This window comes from Tympanuchus pallidicinctus, unplaced genomic scaffold (assembly GCF_026119805.1).
Source record: "Tympanuchus pallidicinctus isolate F22 unplaced genomic scaffold, pur_lepc_1.0 scaffold3, whole genome shotgun sequence".
Classification (NCBI taxonomy): domain Eukaryota; kingdom Metazoa; phylum Chordata; class Aves; order Galliformes; family Phasianidae; genus Tympanuchus; species Tympanuchus pallidicinctus.
The window spans coordinates 28,409,875-28,431,444 of record NW_026294747.1 but is presented as its reverse complement, the minus strand read 5'-3'; the positions used below and the strand labels follow the sequence as shown (position 1 = coordinate 28,431,444).

Below are 21,570 nucleotides of genomic sequence, written 5' to 3'. Positions count from 1 at the left end.
ATGGAGAGGAAAAAACCTTGTAACCCAAAGCAGAAACCATGTTGGTGTTCGAAGTTCTCCATTTGTAGCTGTAGCCGTGGCATTGTCACTGCAGTCATCGGAGATGCTATCTTGGCATTTGTTTCACTTCAGAGCAGTTCTCTGTGCTCAGTTGCCTGCTAGAATCTCAAGCATTCTTTGGTCTGCTGCTGTGGTAGTGAGCAAGAAGAAAAATGCAGGTTGATGCCAAATATATTTTCCTCAGAGAACTTATGAGGAATGTATCACTGAACACTACTTCAATTTTTGTGTTGTTTTAGTCTGTTTCATTTCATTTCAGCCTTTAAAAAGCTATATAATACTGTCAGAGGAGGCATAGTAATGAAATTACCAGATAAACACTGAAATCTTTGGGTCTATGGCAATTTGCATAACTGTACTAACAATTGCCTAAACCAATGAGTGTTAGAAATAGCATAGTTGGGAACTAACTTGTCAGCAGTCAACAAGGATTTATTTCAGTATTAGGAATGGGCAGTATGCTTGCTAATGAGTTAATAATTAATGTACGCTTTCATTATTTGTAGTCAGATCTCCTTATTTACCAGTTGCTTGAGAATGGCTTCTTCACTGAAGAAAGGATGGTTGTATACCTCGATGTTTTAAACCACTTTTATAGTAATACTCTGGAGTTTCAATAACTCTGACCCTCATAGTTACATTAGAAATTGTATTTCTTTATTATATTTACAAATAGATTTTTAATATATATTCATTGAATGCAGCAATTCGTGCGCATCTGCTCAGTCGCGTTCTTCAGAGTAACAAATCAAATATTTATAGTATTTATGAATCTGAGAAGTAGTCTGACTTTTCATTACTCTTAAAGGTATGATTGAAAGATGGATTCTTATTTAGAGGCTTTGAGGAAATAGAGTTTGTGAGTCATGTTTTTTGACTTACATAAAGGCTCATATAAATTCTGCTATTCTCTGATGGATGGTTTCTTTACATAGTCATTTTTATGTATTGAAAATACTTGTTACTGTATCTGTGTACAAAATATTTATCATTATTTAGTTTCTGGGCACTTTAAATTCCAGTATTACATTTTGAGAAGTTTCCTCATGGTTGAAATGAAACAAAAGATGGAAAGAATGAAAGGCATAGTATGAGCTTCCTCTGTCAACTTGTACATTCTCTAACTGTACTGCCTTGGAAATTCATTGTTGTGACCTTGCCATCATTTTCCAGTAATTGAATATATGTATGCAGTGTGCGGATCTGACATGAAGAAAACCCTTTGTTCTGAGGTGCCTTAGAGAGAGACAGTAGTCATAAATTGAAGAAGGGGAACTTGCAACTGGATAAGAAAATAAAGAAAAAAATCACTATGAGGATAATTAGTCATTAGAACACAGGTTGTCCAGAAAGGTTGGGGAGCCTCTGTTCTTGGATTTTTTCAAGAATAGGCTGAACAAAGCCCAAAGTAACCTGTCTGAATTTTAGTATTTTCAGTATTTTAATAACTTCCTGAGGTTCCTTGCAACACTGGTTCTTTCATTTGATAAAATAGCTAAAGGTAGCTAGAGATATGTGTACACCTGTTGGCAGAACAAGAATGGTTACATGGCATCTGTGTTTTTTCTCTTCTCCGACTGCACAAAATAAACTTTTTGATTGTTTTAAGTCACAGAGCAAGGAGAGGTTTGAAAAATATATCACAGAAGGTAAATTTTTTGAGTTACTTAAAATTATAATCAGTACTGCCTGTGATTCTTCCAGCCCAAATTATAAATCCATGAATAAAAAGAACCCATAGCGTTATGTAAAAGTACAATTATGTCAACCATTATGAAACATTCTCAAACTGTGAAAGCGTGCAGTAGAAATTATTGGAAGCTAATAACCTTGCAGAGATAGAGTGTTTTTATTCTGCATTTCTGTAGTATACTGCCAACCGCCATGAAGGTGTTTCTGTATTATGTATTCATGAAAATTTTAACTTTTGTTTTCCTAAGTTTTAATCTAGCATTAGGTTAATTGCATTAACTCTTGACTATTGTACAGCTTACTATATCTGCATGAAAAGGAGAAAAAAAAAATATTCCTGAGTCCTCAGAAACTCTGGTGGTTTTTTTGGCTGATTGGTTGTTGCGGTTTTGGTTATTTCTTTTTTTATTTTTATTTTTATTTATTTATTTATTTTTTTCCTAAGAGCAATGGTAATTGGACATCAAGTAATTTTGATCATTTTATTTATGTAAAAAAGATACATAAAAATCCCTAATATCCCCTAAAAGCAAATCTGAAAAATCCTTCTTTGCTTCTGCAGGTAACTATTCATAGTCATTTCTCTTCTTGTGCATAGGAATGCTTTCAGTTTATACTGCCAGCCCTACCTCATGCCATTGATCTTTTGCGGGACGCCATTGTAAAAGTAAAGGAGGTACACGATGAGCTAGAAGATCTACCTTCACCACCACCTCCTCTTTCTCCTCCTCCAACCACCAGCCCTCACAAGCAGACAGAGGACAAAGGAGTACAGTGTGAGGAAGAGGAGGAAGAGAAGAAGGATAGTGGAGTTGCATCAACAGAGGACAGTTCCTCTTCACATATAACTGCAGCAGCCATTGCAGCTAAGGTGAGTCTGGATTGTTTCCAAAGAGACTCTTTAGCTTTACTCGGGTACCTTCCACCAATATTCATTTGCACATTAAACTAAATGTCTATGTTGGTGTGCTCAAACAGATATATTTTGGATGCATTTCATAGAAATTTAGCTGTGTAAGAACATATGAATGTTTCAGAAGATGATCACAGATTTCATTGGAAGATGCATTGTTTATTATTTTGACTATAAGTTGCATTTTAATGATACCATTCTGATGTGACAGAATATGTTTAGTGTTAGGTTTAAAAGAAAAAAACAATCAGAAATACTTACTCCTGAATGTGCAGTGTCCAGCGAGCGACATATTCAGGAGGCACAGGTTGCTCCTAAATCATATTTTCCATTTTGTAAAGACAGTATTGGTTTTTAAAAACATAAAAAGTATGACAGTTATATAGCAGGTTAAGTCATAAGCTATCCAAATTAAATGTCATCATGTTGTCTCTAGAGCCTCAGTGTAACTACTAATTATAGATTAATGTTACTTCAGCGTTACTCACACCAAAATTTTGAATTGGAGACTACAAAAGGAAAAAGGATAACACTCATTTATTCCAAATTGATTTGCTCTATTTTTACTCGCGGTACTTTTAATTCCGACTATGGGAACTGAAAATGTAAGTAACTCAAAATGCTAATAAGGGACTTCTAAAGCAAAGTGGCAACATTCTAACTCCAGAAGTGTGAATTCAGGTCTGATTCCTAAGACAGCTACAGCTGGAGGTCATCATTTTATAGAAAATCCTGTTTGTATATGTCTTTAAAGGGCTAAATTAAGGTAGTTATCAAATGCAACTCAGCTTTTATTCATGCAGTTTTTAAATTCATCATTTTCTTTTAATATAGACAAAGAAAAATAATTTATGCAATTTTAAAGACCGAAATTGTCTGACATCTAAACTGGCTGTGTTCATGTGAGCTTGACATTTCAGCATCACAGTTGTTTTCACCTCATTGCCTTTCAGTCATTTGCTTGTTTGGTCTCATATTTTCCTGTCACTGTATTCATAGCTGTTATGTGTTGTGCATTAGAAACATCCATCCTACACCAGTTCAGCAGTTATTATGGCAAAAGGTGAACAGCCCATTCCTGGTCTCATCAGTTATTGCCATCATGCAGCAGGCAGTGCAGAAGAACCGGTAAGATGCACTTCCCAGAGGCTTTTGCACTAACAGTAGTTAAAAATACACTGCCTGCCACCTATTCTAACAGTGTTACTTTTTTTTATTCTAACAAATACATATCAGTGCTATCTGTCTTTTAAAGAATATGCTACAGGGAGCATTCTGCTTAAGATGCAAACCTAACAGGATAAATATTATGTGCTTTTCTGTCAGTTGGAATCATTTGGCTGCTGAGATAAAAATTGTTGAAAAGTCTGCGTTTCTGACTAGTCATCAACTTAATCATCTAATAGACTAAATTATTAAATATAATTAAAAGAATCTCCTAAAATCACTGCCTTAGAGCCTTTTCACTATCATTTAACTTGCTTTGCTTCTTTCTCTCAAAAGCTTGCTTGTCAACATAGTACAAGATTGTCAATGTTTTCATTGCTTAGTTTCTATTTTATTATTGTGTTTTGTTTAGAAGTAGAATTTTTCAAAAGCAGTAAAAAACTGAAGTCAGGTACAGTAGATTCATAAATTATAAATTTCTGGTTTTTTGTGAATAGTAGGCAACTACTTCAATGAGTGGTAGGAATCAATACCAAAGGTTGAGTCTAAACTTGAGTCAAGATAGAGTAATGGCTCCTAGTATCATTAGGGATTAAATATAATTTACCATATTTATAATTACAAGTTAGGTGAGTCTGAGGAAAGCAGTTGCCCTAGCAGTTATGCCATTCTACCATCCACCCTATCTGCCTGCAAAATAAGTGTAAATTCTTAACATTAAATCATCAGTTCCGTTTATCAGAGTCTGCACTTTCTCAACCCTTAAGCAAATAGTAATTTAAATCACCAATCAAACTAATTTAAATCAATCAAGCAGTGCAATGCCTCTGTATATAAAACATGATGGCCATGTCTCTCGAAAAGTTATTTAGGAAATGTGAAGGCATTTAAACCAATGTAAAACTGCTTTTGGAAAAGATGGTATCAGATGAAAATTTAAAATTAATGAGAGACATAGTGAATATGTTTCTCTGTCCACCATTTCTCATTCATTTCTTTTTCCATCAGTATGTTACAAGTTTTACCACTCTAGCTATAAGTAGCAACCATTTTTACCCAACTTCAGTTTTATCATACCCCACTTAAAGAGTATCCCCATTCAGAGTTTTGAGACATCTATCCTTTATTAAATTTGTTTGAAAATGAATTGAAAATATTTAGATAAAGATGACATAAACACTCAGAGCATGACTCCATGAAAAAACTAATATTTCATTATTATTATTTCTGCCTTTCATTTTTGCAGAAAACACAAAAATCTCTTTGGCTGATCAATCTCTTTAACAGCATTAATAAAATGCTGCCTTTACTAGATATGCAGATTACCCAAATCTGTTTAAAAAACAAAACAAAACAAAACAAAAACAAAAACTTGCTAAATATCAGTAAAATTAAACATTCCCCATCTTATATAACATGTATGCATAAAAATATCAGTTACATTTTGATGTCCCATTAATGAGCAATGTATGTGCTTTATATTTTTTATGTATTTATGTTGATGCAATTTACACTTTTGTATTAGTAACTGCAGTCAGCAGGTAATGGTGGTTAAAGAGAATCTTTTTTAGCTAGACAACAAATTCTGCTGTCACAGTAGAGAAACAAATCTCCTGGGAGCAACATTTTTAACTGCAAGCTAACCTAAATCACTCATTAAGATTTTGTAATTTTGAAAGCTAGCAAGCTGGAACTTAACAGTTCTAGATGGGTTTATATATAGTTTTATGACAAATTTTATTTTCAGCAAAGATAGTGATTAGGAAATAATCCCCATTGAAAAGTAATTCCTGTAATTATCTTCAATCTGTCTTTAGCTTCCTTTGCTGATTAATGTCCTACCTGATATTTCAACTAAATTTTGATTTTTCCACAAGCAAAAAATTAGAATCATAGGATCATAGAATCACCAAGGTTGGAAAAGACCTAAAAGCTCATCCAGTCCAACTGTTCCAACCATTAGTACTGCACGTGCATTTCAATGGAGACTGGAAAAGTCTCACTTAACTTTTATTTTCTTTTTACTCTTAAAAAGGTGATGCCAGATAAAATTCTGGCAGCTGAAATTGATGGATAAAAAAGTAGATCACTTGGTTGAAGGAAATGAGACAATGAGAGATATCCAATTATTCTAGAGCAACCAGAGTTAACTCCAGGGAGAAATGGATCGTGATGTCATTTGTAATATGTTATATTGTGTCTGTATTGTGTTATCCTGAAGCATGTGAAGGATATAATAGGCCCATTGGCCCACACCCAACTCTGTCAAGATGCATGCATCCCTTTATCAGAGAAGAGAAAAAAAAAATTTCTTAAATGGTACTTTTTTTAAGATTTAAAACTATTCCTTCTTTTGTAAATTTTCTGTTCTATGCCTTTGTCACAGAATCACAGAATGGTCAGGGTTGGAAGGGACCTCAAGGATCATGAATCTCCAACCCCCCTGCCACAGGCAGGGCCACCAACCTCCCCATTTAATACTAGACCAGGCTGCCCAGGGCCCCATCCAATCTGGCCTTGAACACTTCTAGGGACAGAGCATCCACCACCTCTCTGGGCAGCCTGTTCCAGCACCTCACCACTCCCTCTGTCAAGAATTTCCCTGACATCCAACCTAAATTTCCCCTCCCTCAACATAAAACCATTTCCCCTTGTCCTGCAGTTATCAACCCTTTTGAAGAGTTGATTCCCCTCCTGTTTGTAGGTTCCCTTTAGGTATTGAAAGGCTGCAGTGAGGTCACCCCACAGCCTTCTTTTCTTCAGGCTGAACAAGCACAGCTCCCTCAGCCTGTCTTCACAGGAGAGATGCTTAAGTCCCCTGATCATCTTCGTGGATCTCCTCTGGACCCTCTCCAACAAAAATTGTCAAAATTTAGGGTTTTGATAAAACATTGAGATTAAAAGGAAGTATTAAAAGTGTTGGAGTTATGCCAGCATAAAACTAAGAGTTGCCAACCTTTTTTGCATATTTAACTTATTTCAAATAGAATTGCAGATGAAAGAGAACAGAAAGGAGATTGTGCTTCTGAATACAGTCTGTCTGATAAGAATAGCGTAGTGCCTTTTTTCTCCTGCTTATACTACATATCTAAGATCTTAGTTGCAATTTAGACTACTGCAAGTTGAGGTCAGTTTGATACTGTTTCTGTGCAGAAGCAATCCCAAGCATAACCTTCCATAGTGAAAAGAAACTGTTTTGTAATTTACAGTGAAAATTGCAGCACAAATTACTAAGTACTGAAAGAACTTCTGAAGAAATTTTTAAAATACCGACATTGAAATTGACTGGCAAAAATACTGTCAGTCTAGAAACACAGCAGCAGGCAGCTGGTAGTATACTGAGAAGAAAATCTGTTGCCATAAAACTTAAGTTGCGAACTCAAGAAAGTCTAACATACGGAGAAGAGTTTATGTTCAGAACAATCCATAAGATACAAGCCAATGCCTCTAAGTTAAGGTTGCTAAATTAGATGCAGTTGTTATTCATAGTTGTGAATAAAGGAAGCTAAGGAAACAAAAATGACATAAAAAAGGAATATTTAGTGAGTTGAGCCTTAAGATTGGCCATTTCAACAGGCCATTCAACAAGAATATAACATGAACATCTCCTACTTAACTACAGCCTGAAAAAGTATGAGGGTATGAGTAAATTTGTAGACAAATCATGTTTCATTAAATTTTAAATTATTGTAATATCAGTCCTATGTCTGAGAGAAGACAATTTGTTTGCCAGTAAGTGTTACCAAGGTCTGAGCAAGTTCCTGAGGCATATGTCAAAGATACTATAACTTCCCAATTGGAACAGCTTTGGTATGTCACTTAGTATGCAAAATCAGCAGACCATTAAGAACATCCCATGCTTTTCCTAGGAGTACATGTCTATTTCATTTTACTCCTCTTTCAGTATCATGCTTTGTCTCCACAAATCAGTATTGTGAGATGACTCTGGGACAAGGAATCCTGGGAGGAAATGTTTTCTAGAGCATTCTGTTTGCCTTAAAGCCATACTAGGCAAGAATGCTCAGAAATGCCTAGATGCAAGCTAGTTAAAGCATATCCATTTAAAAAAAGATTGCAGAGAATTCTAGCTGGATTTGGTTGAAGTAAGTGGTTTGGCTTGTCACATTTCTCATTTTCTTCTACTGTTCACTACTGCCATTTCCCCCAGTTGCATTTTAGGTGGTTCTTTTGGAACTTGAATGTCAGGCTAAAGTAATAAATTCTTAATGAGTACAGAGATCATAAAATATGTGTCTATATACATACTCCTTAAAAAATCTGAATTTGGAGTTATTCTTTTACATTTTCTTTTATGTTGTGATGGAAAATTAAATTGCTGGAATAATCTGATGTTAGAAGTGCTACCTCTGAAAAAGAAAAATGTTAAAATCTTGAAAATAAAATCAGAATAAAACTGAGAGTGTTTAATAGCAGAATATATGCTGCATTTTGTGTGTAGGACAGTTCTGCTATTTGAGATAGTTATCATCTGTATGTGTTATCATTTTATACAAAATAAATAAATAGAATCATGATGTCAGGCTGGCAATTCAATCTATTATAAAGTTGGTGTGATATCTTCATGGGTAGACCAAAATACTGCAGTAATAAAAAGCAAGAGACTTTCTAAGACCCAATGTGTGTTAAAGGTCGACTCTTAAATGCAGTCCTCTAGCTCTAGTCTTTGTGACGGATGTTAAAACAGAACAGAAAAAACAGAATATTGAAACAATACATTGATAGATTTATTCATATTACTGAAAGTATTCTCATTGTTCGAAGTTGTTGTAACTCCATTTACTTAAGTGGGTTAATAATACCAGCTAGAGGATCTGTTACTTAAAATCTTCCTCTTAGAAATATCAAGTTCTTAAGTATATTATGTGAAAACAAAGATTGAACTCTCTTCACAGTGCATTTTAAACACAAGCATGGACTCTATACGGAGTTTTCTATTGCTTTTGCCTATAGTCTCTTCACAGAGGCCTGCAGGTTATTCAAATACAGATTTTACATCAAGAATTTGTGTACCTGAAATAAATAATTTAGTATATGGAATGAAATGTATGAAGTGTCACTGTATGGCATTTTTTCTGACAAATTTATTTACTGCATGATATTTCTTCAGATGGTATCAGTCATTGCTAATGATTGGTTTTCTGTTTGGAACAGATAAAAATGAGATCCATCTGCGTCATGGTAGAAGTCACTGCTGGTCATTGTTGGACCTGAAAGGATTGGGTGCTGAGAAAAAACAATCTTGTTACTTACTGTTACATCTTAGTAGTGTATCGTATGCAAAGGCTTTCAAAGCAAATAATTTCTTCTGTGCTTCTACAGTTACGATATGATTTTGCTTATTTGTAGTGGGTTTGTTACTGAAGTTACAAGAACTTAAATGTTACTGCTGCTAGCAATGCATATGAGGAAATTTTATACTTTTTTCAATAAAGTATGTTATTGACTCTTAATTCCATCTCTCTTCTTTCAAGATTCCAGATTCCATCATTTCTCGTGGTGTTCAGGTGCTCCCACGTGATACAGCCTCACTCAGCACTACCCCTTCAGAATCTCCTCGTGCCCAGGCCACCTCTCGTCTCTCCACTGCATCCTGCCCAACACCAAAAGTAAGTACCTTGCAAGTTCCATGCTCAGACATATGATCTATCAGATTAATGTACTGCTTCTGCTAAGAGAGATTGGTTTGCATGCAAGGGATATATCATTCTCAGTAATAGATAAATCCAAGACAGTACTTTATTCCTTGTGCACTTCTGCACGATTTAATATGTGGGTCTACCAACGTGTTATGATTACTGAAGTTTCATGTTAGCTCCTGCGATATCAGTCATGATTATGAAATCATTAATGCCTTGAATGTGTTTCATATCCCCAAGAACATAGGTAATCCTGCCACTGAGTAGCAACTTTAAATAAGTAGTATTATGCTGACAAAAGGTGTGTACAAATTTCTAGCCTGAGCTGGGGCAGTTCTTTGCCCTGCTCTATTATTGATCAGTTTAAGAAAGTTGCAAACCAACTAATTTCGCTCAACCTTAGATATTTGCTGCCTGACACTTGGAAACAAAAAAGAGACTAAATTTAATAGTAAGAAAGTTTTAATGCCAACCTTGTGGGATTATTGTTCACTTCTACTGGTTATACTATGCCATTTAATTGTTAAAGTGAACTCTTTCTAAAAACCTTGAATTGCATACATCAAGGACACAGTGAATTGACCAGTGGCAAGGCCAGTAATGTCTACCTACAGTAGGATTATTTTCAGCAGAAGAAAGCTCTGCCAGAATTCGCTTATGTCTTCGTGTCACGGTGATCTTTTTGTGGTACCAGATGCAGACATACTAATAAACTCATAGCAGATGGTGAACAATAACATTCTTCCTTGTCTAATTTGTGATCCTTGAAGACTATTCTGCTTGCTAAAATGATATGCCAGCATCTGCTAATTCTTCTTCCTGCTGTCTCATTCTTTTCTGTTAGCGAACAAGATTTTTGGGCAACCACCCATAGAAATGTTTTGGTTTAGTCTGTCGGAGAGCTTTATGCAATACTCACCTTCTCTGTAACAGAGTCAAAATTATGTTGATAGACAGCATACTAAGCTTCACTTTATTCTGCTTTTCTTAAGAAGACATTCAGTGAATTATATCTGCATGCAGTTCCTTTTTTTTTTATAACTAAAAAAGCTGTCACTTGTCTGATGGCTAAAAATAGAAACTCAGAGCTTATTACATTAAAACTCTTGAGCAGAAGAGGAATACAAAACAGGAGCTGCACTGAGTTTCACACCTCTTGACAAAACAGAAATCCAAAGAAAACCTAAGAAGACCAATAACAAGCATAAAATAGTGTCAACATTGTTAATAGCTCTAGATTAAACCCCTGTGTTTTAAGGAAGGTATGGCTGTGGAAAAGTGTGTACCTTATCAGTGGTGAAGCAGAATGTATTGTTCTTGACCTGGCATGTCCAACCTATGGCCTGCATGTGGCCCAGGTCAGCTAATGATTAGTCCCACCATCCTGCTCTTCCCCATGGAGTGGCCTGGCCCAGCCCCAGGTATGCACCCATCACTGAGCAACAAGCAAAACATCAGCTCAAGACAATTCCTCTTCACTATGTGTGGCCGAGGCAAATCAAAAGGTTGAATATCTTCATGCTGTAGGCAGTCTTCAAAGATTCAGAGGCTTCAGAAGGAAACTACATCAATTTTGAAACGAGTAAAAAATCTAAAACTTTTCTTTGGGAAATTAGTTGAGATGAGCTCTTATAATTGCATAACCCTTCAGTGTTTTGTGTTAAGCCCCATTTTTCACGTATTACTTGCAAGATCCGGTTTTGTTCAAAATAGGAGCGAGCATACCACTTTTAAAACAGGAATTGCCATGAGACATCTACCTAGTCTAGCTTTTCTTTAATGTCTTCCAGAAGGGGTAGTACAAGCTGCTTTAAGGAAAAATTAAGGAAAACTTAACTGTTAACAGAAAGAAAATAAATGTGAACAACAATCTCAACTATTCCAATTACCTGAAGTTTGTATTTTGCACAGAAGCATAAACTCGTTTGTCAGTTAGAAAGCTCTTTGTTTTTTATGTATTTTGAAAAATGAAAACTCCAACTATTCTTGGCATCTTTTATTCAGTCTTTTTATTTACCCCCAACTTCTCAAACATCATCTGAATTTGTCTAGAAATACACTTCATTCACATTCTTCAAGATTGTCAGTATGTCCAAACATCTTCACTTGCTATGTTTTTCCTTCTGGATCCCAGCTTTCTAATAATGCACTGTATGTAATTTATACCAAATCTCTTAGTCCATAGATTCACACAGTAGTGTGTATGAAAAGGAATTGTAACGTAACATCTAGTTGATGTTCCGGCTTTTTTATTTCTTTGATCTGCAAGTGTGTACCTTTTCCATATTCTGACTTTCTGGTTGAGGATTTCACTTCAGGGCTCCTAAACATGGGCATGTGAACTGAAACAAAGAAGAGGAAGTTTAATCAGAAAACAATTTGATTTCCTTTGATTATGGTTACTTTTTTGAGTGGTGCTCTAGCCAGAGAATAAGTGGCACTAGATTTCTTTGTGGAACATTCCAATTTATTTTGTTGCACCATTTTTTTGTTTTTTTTTTTTTGTCCTAAATGTATGTAAAGCCTTACATCTCTCTTACTGAATTTGCTGAGCAGCAGAAAGTTTTGTGTCCTTCTCACAAAAAAAAAAACAAAAAAAAAAAACAAAACAAAAAACGAAGAACAAGCAGCTTATACAATGATGGGAACACCTATATTAAATAAATGTGAGTAGCAGGTTACTAAGTCATGAGTGTGTTGGAGACAAGGTATGAAAGAGTGCATTACTAATGCTCCTGATTGATCTGTTACGAAAAGTCTTTACCTTTTCACAATTATGTTTTGGAAAAAATAATGTTGTTTATGTGTACACGCAGAGCATGTAGGCAGGCACAAAATAGAAGATTTAATTTTAGATGTCTTTATTTTTTATACTTCATCTTCCATGTTTTCTGAAAGTCTATGTGTAAGAAAGTAGTAAACAATGAATAGTCATTTTGAACCTGTATATTTCAATCAGTCTTCAGAAGTTACATTTCCTGAAAAAAGAAGGAATCAGAGAGGATTGTAGGTGTCCCCTTCCTGGAGGTAAGGTGTTCAGGGCCAGTCTGGATGTGTCTAATGGGAGGTGTCTTTGCCTGTGGTAGAGGGATTGGAGGGTGATGATCTCGATAGTCTCTTCCAACCCAAACCGTGCTGTATTTTTCACTATAAATTCTTCGGAGGTTTTCAAGACAAATGTCCACTGGGACAACTGTCATTATGTACATCCCCAAAACTAAGCAGACTTTCTTGTGTGAGCGTTAATAAATCTCCATGGAATGCCTTCCTTTTTCTATAAATTGTATTCAAGTTTTAAGCAAAATCCACTGTGGCTCGAAGAGCATTTAAAACTTATTTATAGTAGAAAGATTCAGATAGACAGGCAATCTTAAGTTTTACTCTAGGGAAAACTGCGCAGACAGTCCTCACCTTTCCAGTTATTCAGCCCTAAGTATGGTAGTGATTGTGACATTTTTATGTTTAACAATGTAGTTTTAGTCTTCTGAAAGTTTTAATGTTTTCTCAACAAGGCCAAGTGAATTTGTGAAATATTTATATGACAAAAGTATAAGATGAAACAATATGGCTTGCAAGTTTTTTATATAATTTCCAATAGTTGCTTAGATCGTAAGATCTTCCTATATTTTTTTACATTTCAAGTCTTTGCTTCTCCCATACATAAATGGTGTTATCACTATGTATTTTATTTTACCAATACTATGTGTCAGAGTAAAATGAAGCAGATATAGAAGACCAAGGGCAAGATTTAAATTATCACCAGGAGTACATTTCAGTGACAAGAGGTGTTCAAAGTGCTTCACTTTCCAAGATCATCAGTCTAACTGATACTCAGTTCTTCTACTTCAATGTACAGAGTTCCTTTCAGTGTACCTTTGATCATGAAGAAGCCTAAGAAACTCATTATGGTACTTTTAAAAGTGATGTTTTTTCTATCTCACTACCTTACACCTTACACTCATTATATCCTGCTTAAGAAAAATTGTCTTTTTCTTTTCTTTACTAGGTGGATATCTGTCTTTCCCCTATCTATCGTTTTTTATTTGAACTGAAACAGATAAAGCCTTTAGTATTGTTAAGATACATGTTTATAAATCTGTAGTCATGATAGAGTTCTAGTTCCTACATGAGTTTGTAGGAATCTGCTAAAATGAGGAAGCAAGTCTTATTTTCAGAGTTGTTTTAGATATTAGCAAAACAGTTCTCTTGTCTATCCATCGCTCCATAAACATATTCTTCTTAGCACAGTGGATTTCATTTTGCTAGTTTATCACTTTCTGTATCTCCTAATAAGAGTTGTTGTCATCATTCTTGTTTACGTTCACCTAAAGCCCTGATATTCTTAATCTGAAAAATAGCATATCTTTAAATTTGTCTATGTAAATGTTTCAGTTGTAAAGAATTTCTGAAATAAAAGCATTCCGAAAAAAAAAAAAAAAAAAAAGATTTAAACATAAAAGAGAAGAAGACAGAGAAGTCTTATTTCTGTGACAAAAGAAATATATTTGGTTTTCATCTTGATCATTTCTCATGTTCGTGTCAACTTAAAAATGGTGCTCTGGCCACCTTTTGTCATGAGTCCTAACTTTCATGCTGAACCTAGTAGTCATTGGTTCCAGTTTTCAGTCAAGTGAGCTAAAAATTAAAACTAAATGTAATGGTTTATGTTTTTGGTCTAGTGTCAGAACTTTTTAGTATACAAGTGCCATGTGAAGTAGGGTTGGGTTTTCTATCAATTACTGCTTTTTCAATAGAAGAAAGATCAGGTTGCTTACCAGAAACTATTAATTAATGAGATGCTGTTCAGGATGTGATTCGCAAGCTGTAGTTTTATCCATAAGTTGGATATTTTGTGTAAATTAGATTCAATAAATTTTACTTTTTTTAAATCTTGATGTATGCTATTTCTTCTTAAAATGATCACCAAAGTGAAAACAATATTGAAAGTATGTGAATATATTTCAACATTCCTATGCTAATTTCCCAAGTAAAGTTTTTTTTGTTGTAAGTTGGAAGTTTGCATATACTATTATATTTATTATATTTTCTGCCTTGCAACTTGCTTTTGGGTTGTTTAAATTGTTAGAATGATCGAGGTAGACAAAATCACACTCCAAGTACTGCAAGAGTTCTTGCTTTTTCTTGTAAAAAAGGTGGCTGTTTGTAGACACAGAGGCTTAACTATATATATTTTATTCTGCTAGGTGTTTTCAGGGGTTTTTTGTTTGTTTGTTTGTTTGTTTTTTGTTTTTAAGTAAGGTATGGCACTGGGAGAATGTATTCCAGAGTAGAAAGTAGCCAGGTTTGTTTAAGATGAGGAATCCTACTTGCTAACATATAAGCTACTGTATCCTCCCAGGTTCTCCTCAATAATGTACAGCAGTATTTTTCAAATCCATTACTGATTAGAATTTAACATTATTTTACATATAGCCATTGCCATTTTTTCCTCATCTTATTTCAGTTTGAATTTTGTTTAGTAACTCTGATCTCTGTTAAATAAGAATGCACAGATTTGGAAGTGAGACATTGTAACAAAGAAAGAAGCATCTTGCTGTGCTGGAGTTAAAAAAAAAAAAAAAGAAAAAAAAAAAAACAAAAAGGAAAAAAAAAAAACACACACAAAAAGCAAACCATTATAAATAATGAAAGTAAAGTCTGCTAAAATCCTTCCTAAAATTAGAGGATTCACTTTGGAGAAAGCTGAAAAATTGAAAAATATAGGGGATTTTGCGTGTTTGTTCGTTTGTCTGTTAATTCCAAAATAAAACTATCAACAACTGTCCAGAGAGGCAGAATAAAGACTTGTGCCATCAAATTTAAGCTCAAAGTTGAATTTCAGTGGAAATATTTACTTGACTTAGGTTTTGTGGTGGTTTTAGGTCAGTTCCCTTTTTTGTCTAGCGTGGCTAATGGAGGGTGTTAGCATAGTTGTGAATTAGTTATCTGTACTAATCTAGTGCATCCAGAACAGTTCTTGAATTCATGGAAATCAGCTTTACATACAGCTGAGCTACAAGGTACCACTTTTTTAGTCTAGTGAAACCTTGAAACGCATCAGAAATACACTCTTCAGTCTTTCCCTGAAAATATGCACTACCAATTTGAAAGAAGCGCTTGAAAAACATGGAATAGAATTTAATTTCTTCAGTTCAGCAATATATTTACTTGTTTGAAAGAAAATAAAGTGGTTATTTATCTATTTTTGATCGATTTCACGTTTCCATTTCATATTCTCTGACAAGAATTTCTGTAGGCATTTCTTGATGCTGAGATTTATGAAAAACTGCATGTTTCAGTGAAGAGCTTTCTATTTGAACCTACGAGTGGTGACTGTAGAAAAGCATTTACAGGAAAGCTCTGTGACAGATTAGGGATCTTGAAGGTCAGAAATTCAAACACATTTGGAACATATTTCTCTCCAGCTACTACACTGCAAACTGACCTTCCTACTGAATGCCTTAGAGAAGATTTATGAAGGTCACTCGATAACAGCCAGTGACAAGATTGGCAAGATTTCAGGCCAGCTGTTGGACATCTCTTTTAAATTTGCATCATTCATTATAGTTATTTTGTTGCCTGCTTTTTATTTCTTCTAAAAAGGCTTTTTCAAAATGCGAGGAGCACTTTGAGCTAGGAGTTCTGTGCATTAGCATTGCATGTCTCATTTGCTTTGTGAAGTTCATGTGGAACAAAATTCACCTGGAGTCTTCTTGGACAATAGTTTCATTCAGAAGTACCATCAGAGTGAGCAGAAACAGACATGGATCACTAGCCACTCATCATCACATTGTTCTAAGCATCTGCAAAGTGAACTGAATCCAGGATCTTTCCACCTTTTCTTCAGCTTCTCAGGGTATCATCGGACTTCTTGAACTTTATCTTTCCTATCACTTTAATGATGGCACTCTTTCCCGATATCCTTACAAACCCATCCACTTCTGATTTACAATTGAACTCTTCAGCTGGCATAGATAGGAGGAAATATACGTGACAAGAAGCTTTACATAGATTTTCCAAATCTCTGCCTAGCAAAAAGGATAAAGTACAAGACATAACAGATATTTGAAAACAAAACTTAAATGCACTTGTCCTCAAAGAAATTTACTCTTCCCTTTAAAGCCCTACTGATCCATCTGTTTTCAGAAAGATAGATTCTTTCCTTTATGACATTGAGCACTAATGCATCATCTTTTCCTTAATTCTGTTGCTGCAAGTTGTCAGAGAGCAACTTTCTTAGCTGATTCACTTAATAACATAGCTGTCCCTCCAGTGAGTTGCTTGTGAGTGTCTTTGTTGACGTGACAACTTCCACCATTACCACCCATGTGTATTTGATAGAAGCTAGCTTATTGTCTAAAATGTTTAAAGGACACTGTCCCTTATTAAAATATGGATGTTCCTATATACACTGCAGCTCCTAGAATTTCAGTTCGACTTAGGGCAGCAAGGCAAAAGAACTGTGCATTCAGAACTCCATTGTTAGTTTGAGAGAGATGCATATACTTGCAATTCAGAACAGTGTTACTGCCTTGGATTAACCATGTTTGTATTTTTTTCTTAAGCACTAACTTGTTCACAGCGTAGTGGAAATAATGATCTAATTTTCATATGACCAGAAGTCCAGTGTAAATGAGATTTAGGATATTAAGTTACTGGGAATAGTGGCATAATATGGAATGTTTGTATTTATTGTAACCTTTTGTGGCCCTGGCTACACATTTTACCTATCAACTTTATGTAGATTTCTCACCACTGAGTTCCACAGAAGTCAGTAGATATTTTGAAAGAAATAAGCTGCCACATGTGGACGTAAAATAACCAGTATATCACCAAAACTCCTGTTTAAGCATGTGGTTACATTATCTTTGCTGTTACCTGAATTAACAAAGCATTGATCTGCTGGTGAAATTCATGCACTAACCTGCAGAGCTGCAAGATAATTGCATTACTTTGTACCACTGTTTGGTCCACATCGACTGCATTTGTTCTCTAATCTGCATATGGAATAGTCTGAGTGATAGTGGATAGTGTGAACAAAATGTGTGATGGTATGATAATGTTATGTTGGCATCAGCTGGCATTTGAGTACATTACACTTCTGTAGGTTTATCATATGCAAGAAAGAAGTGCAGCAGCCCTAATAAAAACATTTATGTTAGTGTAATGTGTACAGGAGAATAGTTTTATTGTGTGAGAATGTTCATCTGTGTAATGGAAGTATTTCTTCCGTTTGTTTGGAAGCACTCCACATTTATTCAGGAAGCCTCAACTAATTGGCACTTGTCTTGCCTAAAATTCCAGAAGTAAAACTGCCTTCAACTACAAACCTTTTTTTTATGCATAAGTGTAAAAGTTAAATGTAATGCATTTTTTAACTTAAAAGAACCTGAGTTGCCACAATATTAAAAATACATTAAGCTCTTTGTTAGAAGTCAAAACTGCTCGCTTTATCTAGAGCACTGAGAAGAAAATTGTAACTAGAGTGTACATTTCTGTAACAGTATTTTCTGCTGTTGATCAGGCAAGCAAAGTTTGTAGAAAATGCTGCACATATCAGTATTTTTAGTCATTTTATCTCATTAGTTCTTGAGTACCATGAACTCTGACAAACACTGCTAAGGGTCAGAAAAGCATCTTAGACCTTCATAGTAATCTCCCTTGTGTTCACTTCCCTATGGGGATCTGGCCAATACACCCGAGTTCTTTGTTCCTAGACAGCTGATGTGAAATAATTGTCAGTTGAGTTATACTTCTGAGATGCAGTTCTGATAGTGTGAATGGTATGAGAGATTTCGAGAAAAAAATTCTAAAACAATATTGTGATAATATACACAGCTTTTCTGATTTTTCTTCATCAGTGGACTACTTTCTTTTCTAGTTGAATGTGCTGTTATCAACAGGAGGAAAATCCAGACATTTGATAAATATTGCCAATTGCTCCTAGGTATCCATGTTTTTACTACTTCACGTGAGGGCTTTCTCAATTATTGTGATTCAAAGTTTCTCATTTGTACATTGTAATGTTTTTTTCAATATATTTATTTTGAAGATCTTTTTAATGTTGTTTTTATGCATACACCTACTTTTTCTCTGAATCATCTTCTCTTTAAGCTATGTTAGATTGGAGAAAGTTTTATCCCACTGCTGTTTTTCCATATTCTGCCTTGACAGCTCTTGGGGAAAAGAGATAGATTTGGAGTACAACGTGGTCAAGTGGGAGATTAGTTTTTACATAGTTCTAATGTGTCCAACAAATAACCTGAACTTTGTTTGGATGCCATATAAAATAATCACTTGCTTTTGGTTAACATGATTCCAACAGTGCATGCCTGGACCATTACAGGATATAGAACTTAACATCTTTTTAAATTGATGCTGTAAAGAATTTCCATTGTTGGTGCTGAATGTATTCAGAATTAAGTAATTTGATCATAAAAAATGTTTTGTCAAACTGTGTATTAGCCAGGATTTTAGAAAAAAAAAAAAAAAGAAAAAGAGAAAAAGCCTGACAAATTCAGCTTTTTGCTGAATTTGGATATGAAAACATGCTTCTGAAAGTTGCAAAATTCCTTGTCAGAAGCAGTAAGCAGGGAAATTTAGGAATAGCAAGAGCAGGATTTTATCATCAGGAATTGAAGGAGTCCAAGTGAAATGGATAGTGCTAAGTATTCTGCTGTTGTGGAACTTCTCCTTTAAATACATCCAAACAAAACATGAGTCTCAGACTTGTTTTTTCTTTATAACCTGTGAGTATGTCTGCTGAATTATATATATTCCATTTCATAAGTTCTTTTTACAGAAGTAAAACTAAGGATAAACAGGTTTATTTCATATTGATGCTATTAGAGGATAGAGGAATAATAGTGAAATGTCTATGAGAGCTGTGCTTGGAAAACATGACATGCCTGGTTTTTGGTAATTACAATTTTTATTCATCTTCTAATAAATCTATTGCCTGTCTTTTCTTGCTCTTTGGGTCTGGTTTCCCTACTTCCTGAATTTTCTTCCACTGGCTTCCCATCATTATTCTCTTGTGCTTCAAAGATCAGGAGGGACACCTGTGGCTTATCCTTAACTCTTGACTCCTATCTTACTCTCTTGTGAATAAGAAAGGGATGTAAACATGATGTTTGTCTTAACTGTCAGTGCATTACACCCTGTCAGTTTCCTACATTTCTTACTTCATTACAACTCTTTCACATTGTTCCAAAACCTACACTTCTTTCAGATGTTTTGATAGTAATCACTTAGTGTTGCTCCTGCCTTCTCTCTTTATCTACCCATTTAGCTGTATTGTGATATAAAAATGATACATAGTAAGCATAAAACCAGAAGCTGAACGTTGTGTTTTCAGTTTTGCTGTTCAGGTTCTTCTTATTAGATCTACATTTTGCTTAGAAGGAAGGATTTTTTTTCATTTAACAGATAATGAATAGAAAAATCAAAGAACTCAGTTTTAGATCACACAAGTTACTGGTGGGGATAGGCATAGAAATACTTTTGATTAAGAACATGTAGGTGCACGATCTTTCATTCTGGTTTTTGTAGCTACAAATGGTCGTCTGTGATAGGATTCTTGTGTAGTTGGGTCTGAAAAGTAAGGAGTGTATAATCCATGATCATTTCCTAAAATACTGTTTTGTTGACCAACTTCTAGAACTTTAGACAGGAGTTGACCAGCAATAAGGATACACCTGAATTCCTTTCTGTGGCATTTGCCATGAAAAAAAAGAGTATTCTTTGTTGATTTTTGTTTTGCTTTTTTCTTTTCCCCAGTAATACCCTGCTGAATACCCAGAATGTAACCAGTATAGTGTATGCAAGTTTCACCGTACACTGGTTCACCCCTTGAGAAACACCAAGTTGTGTGGTTATGTCCAGGTTCCCCTAGAAAATGTTACCATGCATATTGTTTGTGCCATGAATGTAAACAAGAGCTGAACTTCAGCTATTTCCTCTTGGTTTTTTATTTTCAAGCATTTATTATTTCATCACTTGTGATCTATAGATCTTGTATATTTTTCTCTATGTATTTTGAAGAGAGAAAGATATAATTTCAGTTATATGCATTATCTCCAGACTAATTTCTGAGTCCTAAATCTTCAGAACGACTTGAGTAGCCACACTACCCACACTGGTAAGTAAAAGAATAAAACTGGTATTCTTCTGTGAAGGGCTTGCGTATAGCTGTCTCTTAAAACTTTTCCCCTCAATTCTGTGATATATAGCATTTTTTTATAATGTCCTGACTCCACGCAATTAAGATTTTGTAAGATTATCAGTATTTATTTTTAATAATTTTCTTTTTTCTAGTTCTCATTTTTTTCAAAGCAAAACTGGAAACATTATATTTGAAAATGGTTGTATTTGATCGTGTTATGCTTTCTGAGATTGATAGTATTTGTACCAGGATACTGGGCCAAGTGTTTTTGCACTAACTCATGTCTCTTTGTTTTCCAATAAGGATTTCTTTTTCCTCTTGAGGGTGTTTTAATCATTGTTGGTTGGTGGTTTTTTTTTTTCCTCTTGGTTAAATCTGTGTTCTAAAGGAGACTTTTTTTTTTTTTTTTAAATGTTTTTTTTCTTGGTCAGTGTACTGGAATTGCTTGGAGATTTACTCAGAGTTCCATCAAAACTATAGAGCTGATGTTTTTCTTCATAGTTCAAAATTATTACTATTCTAATGCAGTAAGACTAGCAAAGGAAAGCAACAGGTTTCATAAATGTTTCCAGTGTACTATACTATTACATATCCTATTAGAACTAAATATTTAGATAATGTGTTGTTTAGGTGCGTTATTTTCTTCCCAGTCTAGTGTAAGTAAAAAAGAAAAAAAAATGAAAATCTTGACTGTGTTTTGACTGTGACATTTTTAAGTTCTCGAAGTGGCAATCTAACTTTTACTGGAATGTCCTGGCCATCATAAGGCATAGTTAAATTTCCATGGCCCATTCAGTCTTTGGCTTCCTTGGTGGGACTTCACAAAGAAAAGGAGGAGTTGTTTGAAAGGTTTCACTTCGGTTGCGTGAGACTTAGTTTTGCATACACTGCGAAATAACCATCCGGTAACGGAAGCT

General features: G+C 34.8%; 1 protein-coding gene across 13 annotated transcripts in view; it reads left to right on the top strand.

Moving 5' to 3' along the window:
* GPHN (gephyrin) overlaps window positions 1-21,570 on the top strand; it is a 261,257-nt gene that overhangs the window by 163,148 nt on the left and 76,539 nt on the right. For 7 of the 13 annotated variants that reach the window (XM_052695200.1, XM_052695198.1, XM_052695195.1 and 4 more), the window contains 2 exons: window positions 2,351-2,623; window positions 9,325-9,459. In XM_052695200.1, coding sequence (XP_052551160.1) covers window positions 2,351-2,623; window positions 9,325-9,459 — 408 coding nt within the window. Of the gene's footprint in view, window positions 1-2,350; window positions 2,624-3,685; window positions 3,794-9,324; window positions 9,460-21,570 lie in introns of all 13 variants that reach the window. The other 6 variants (XM_052695192.1, XM_052695193.1, XM_052695191.1 and 3 more) reach the window with 1 other exon arrangement.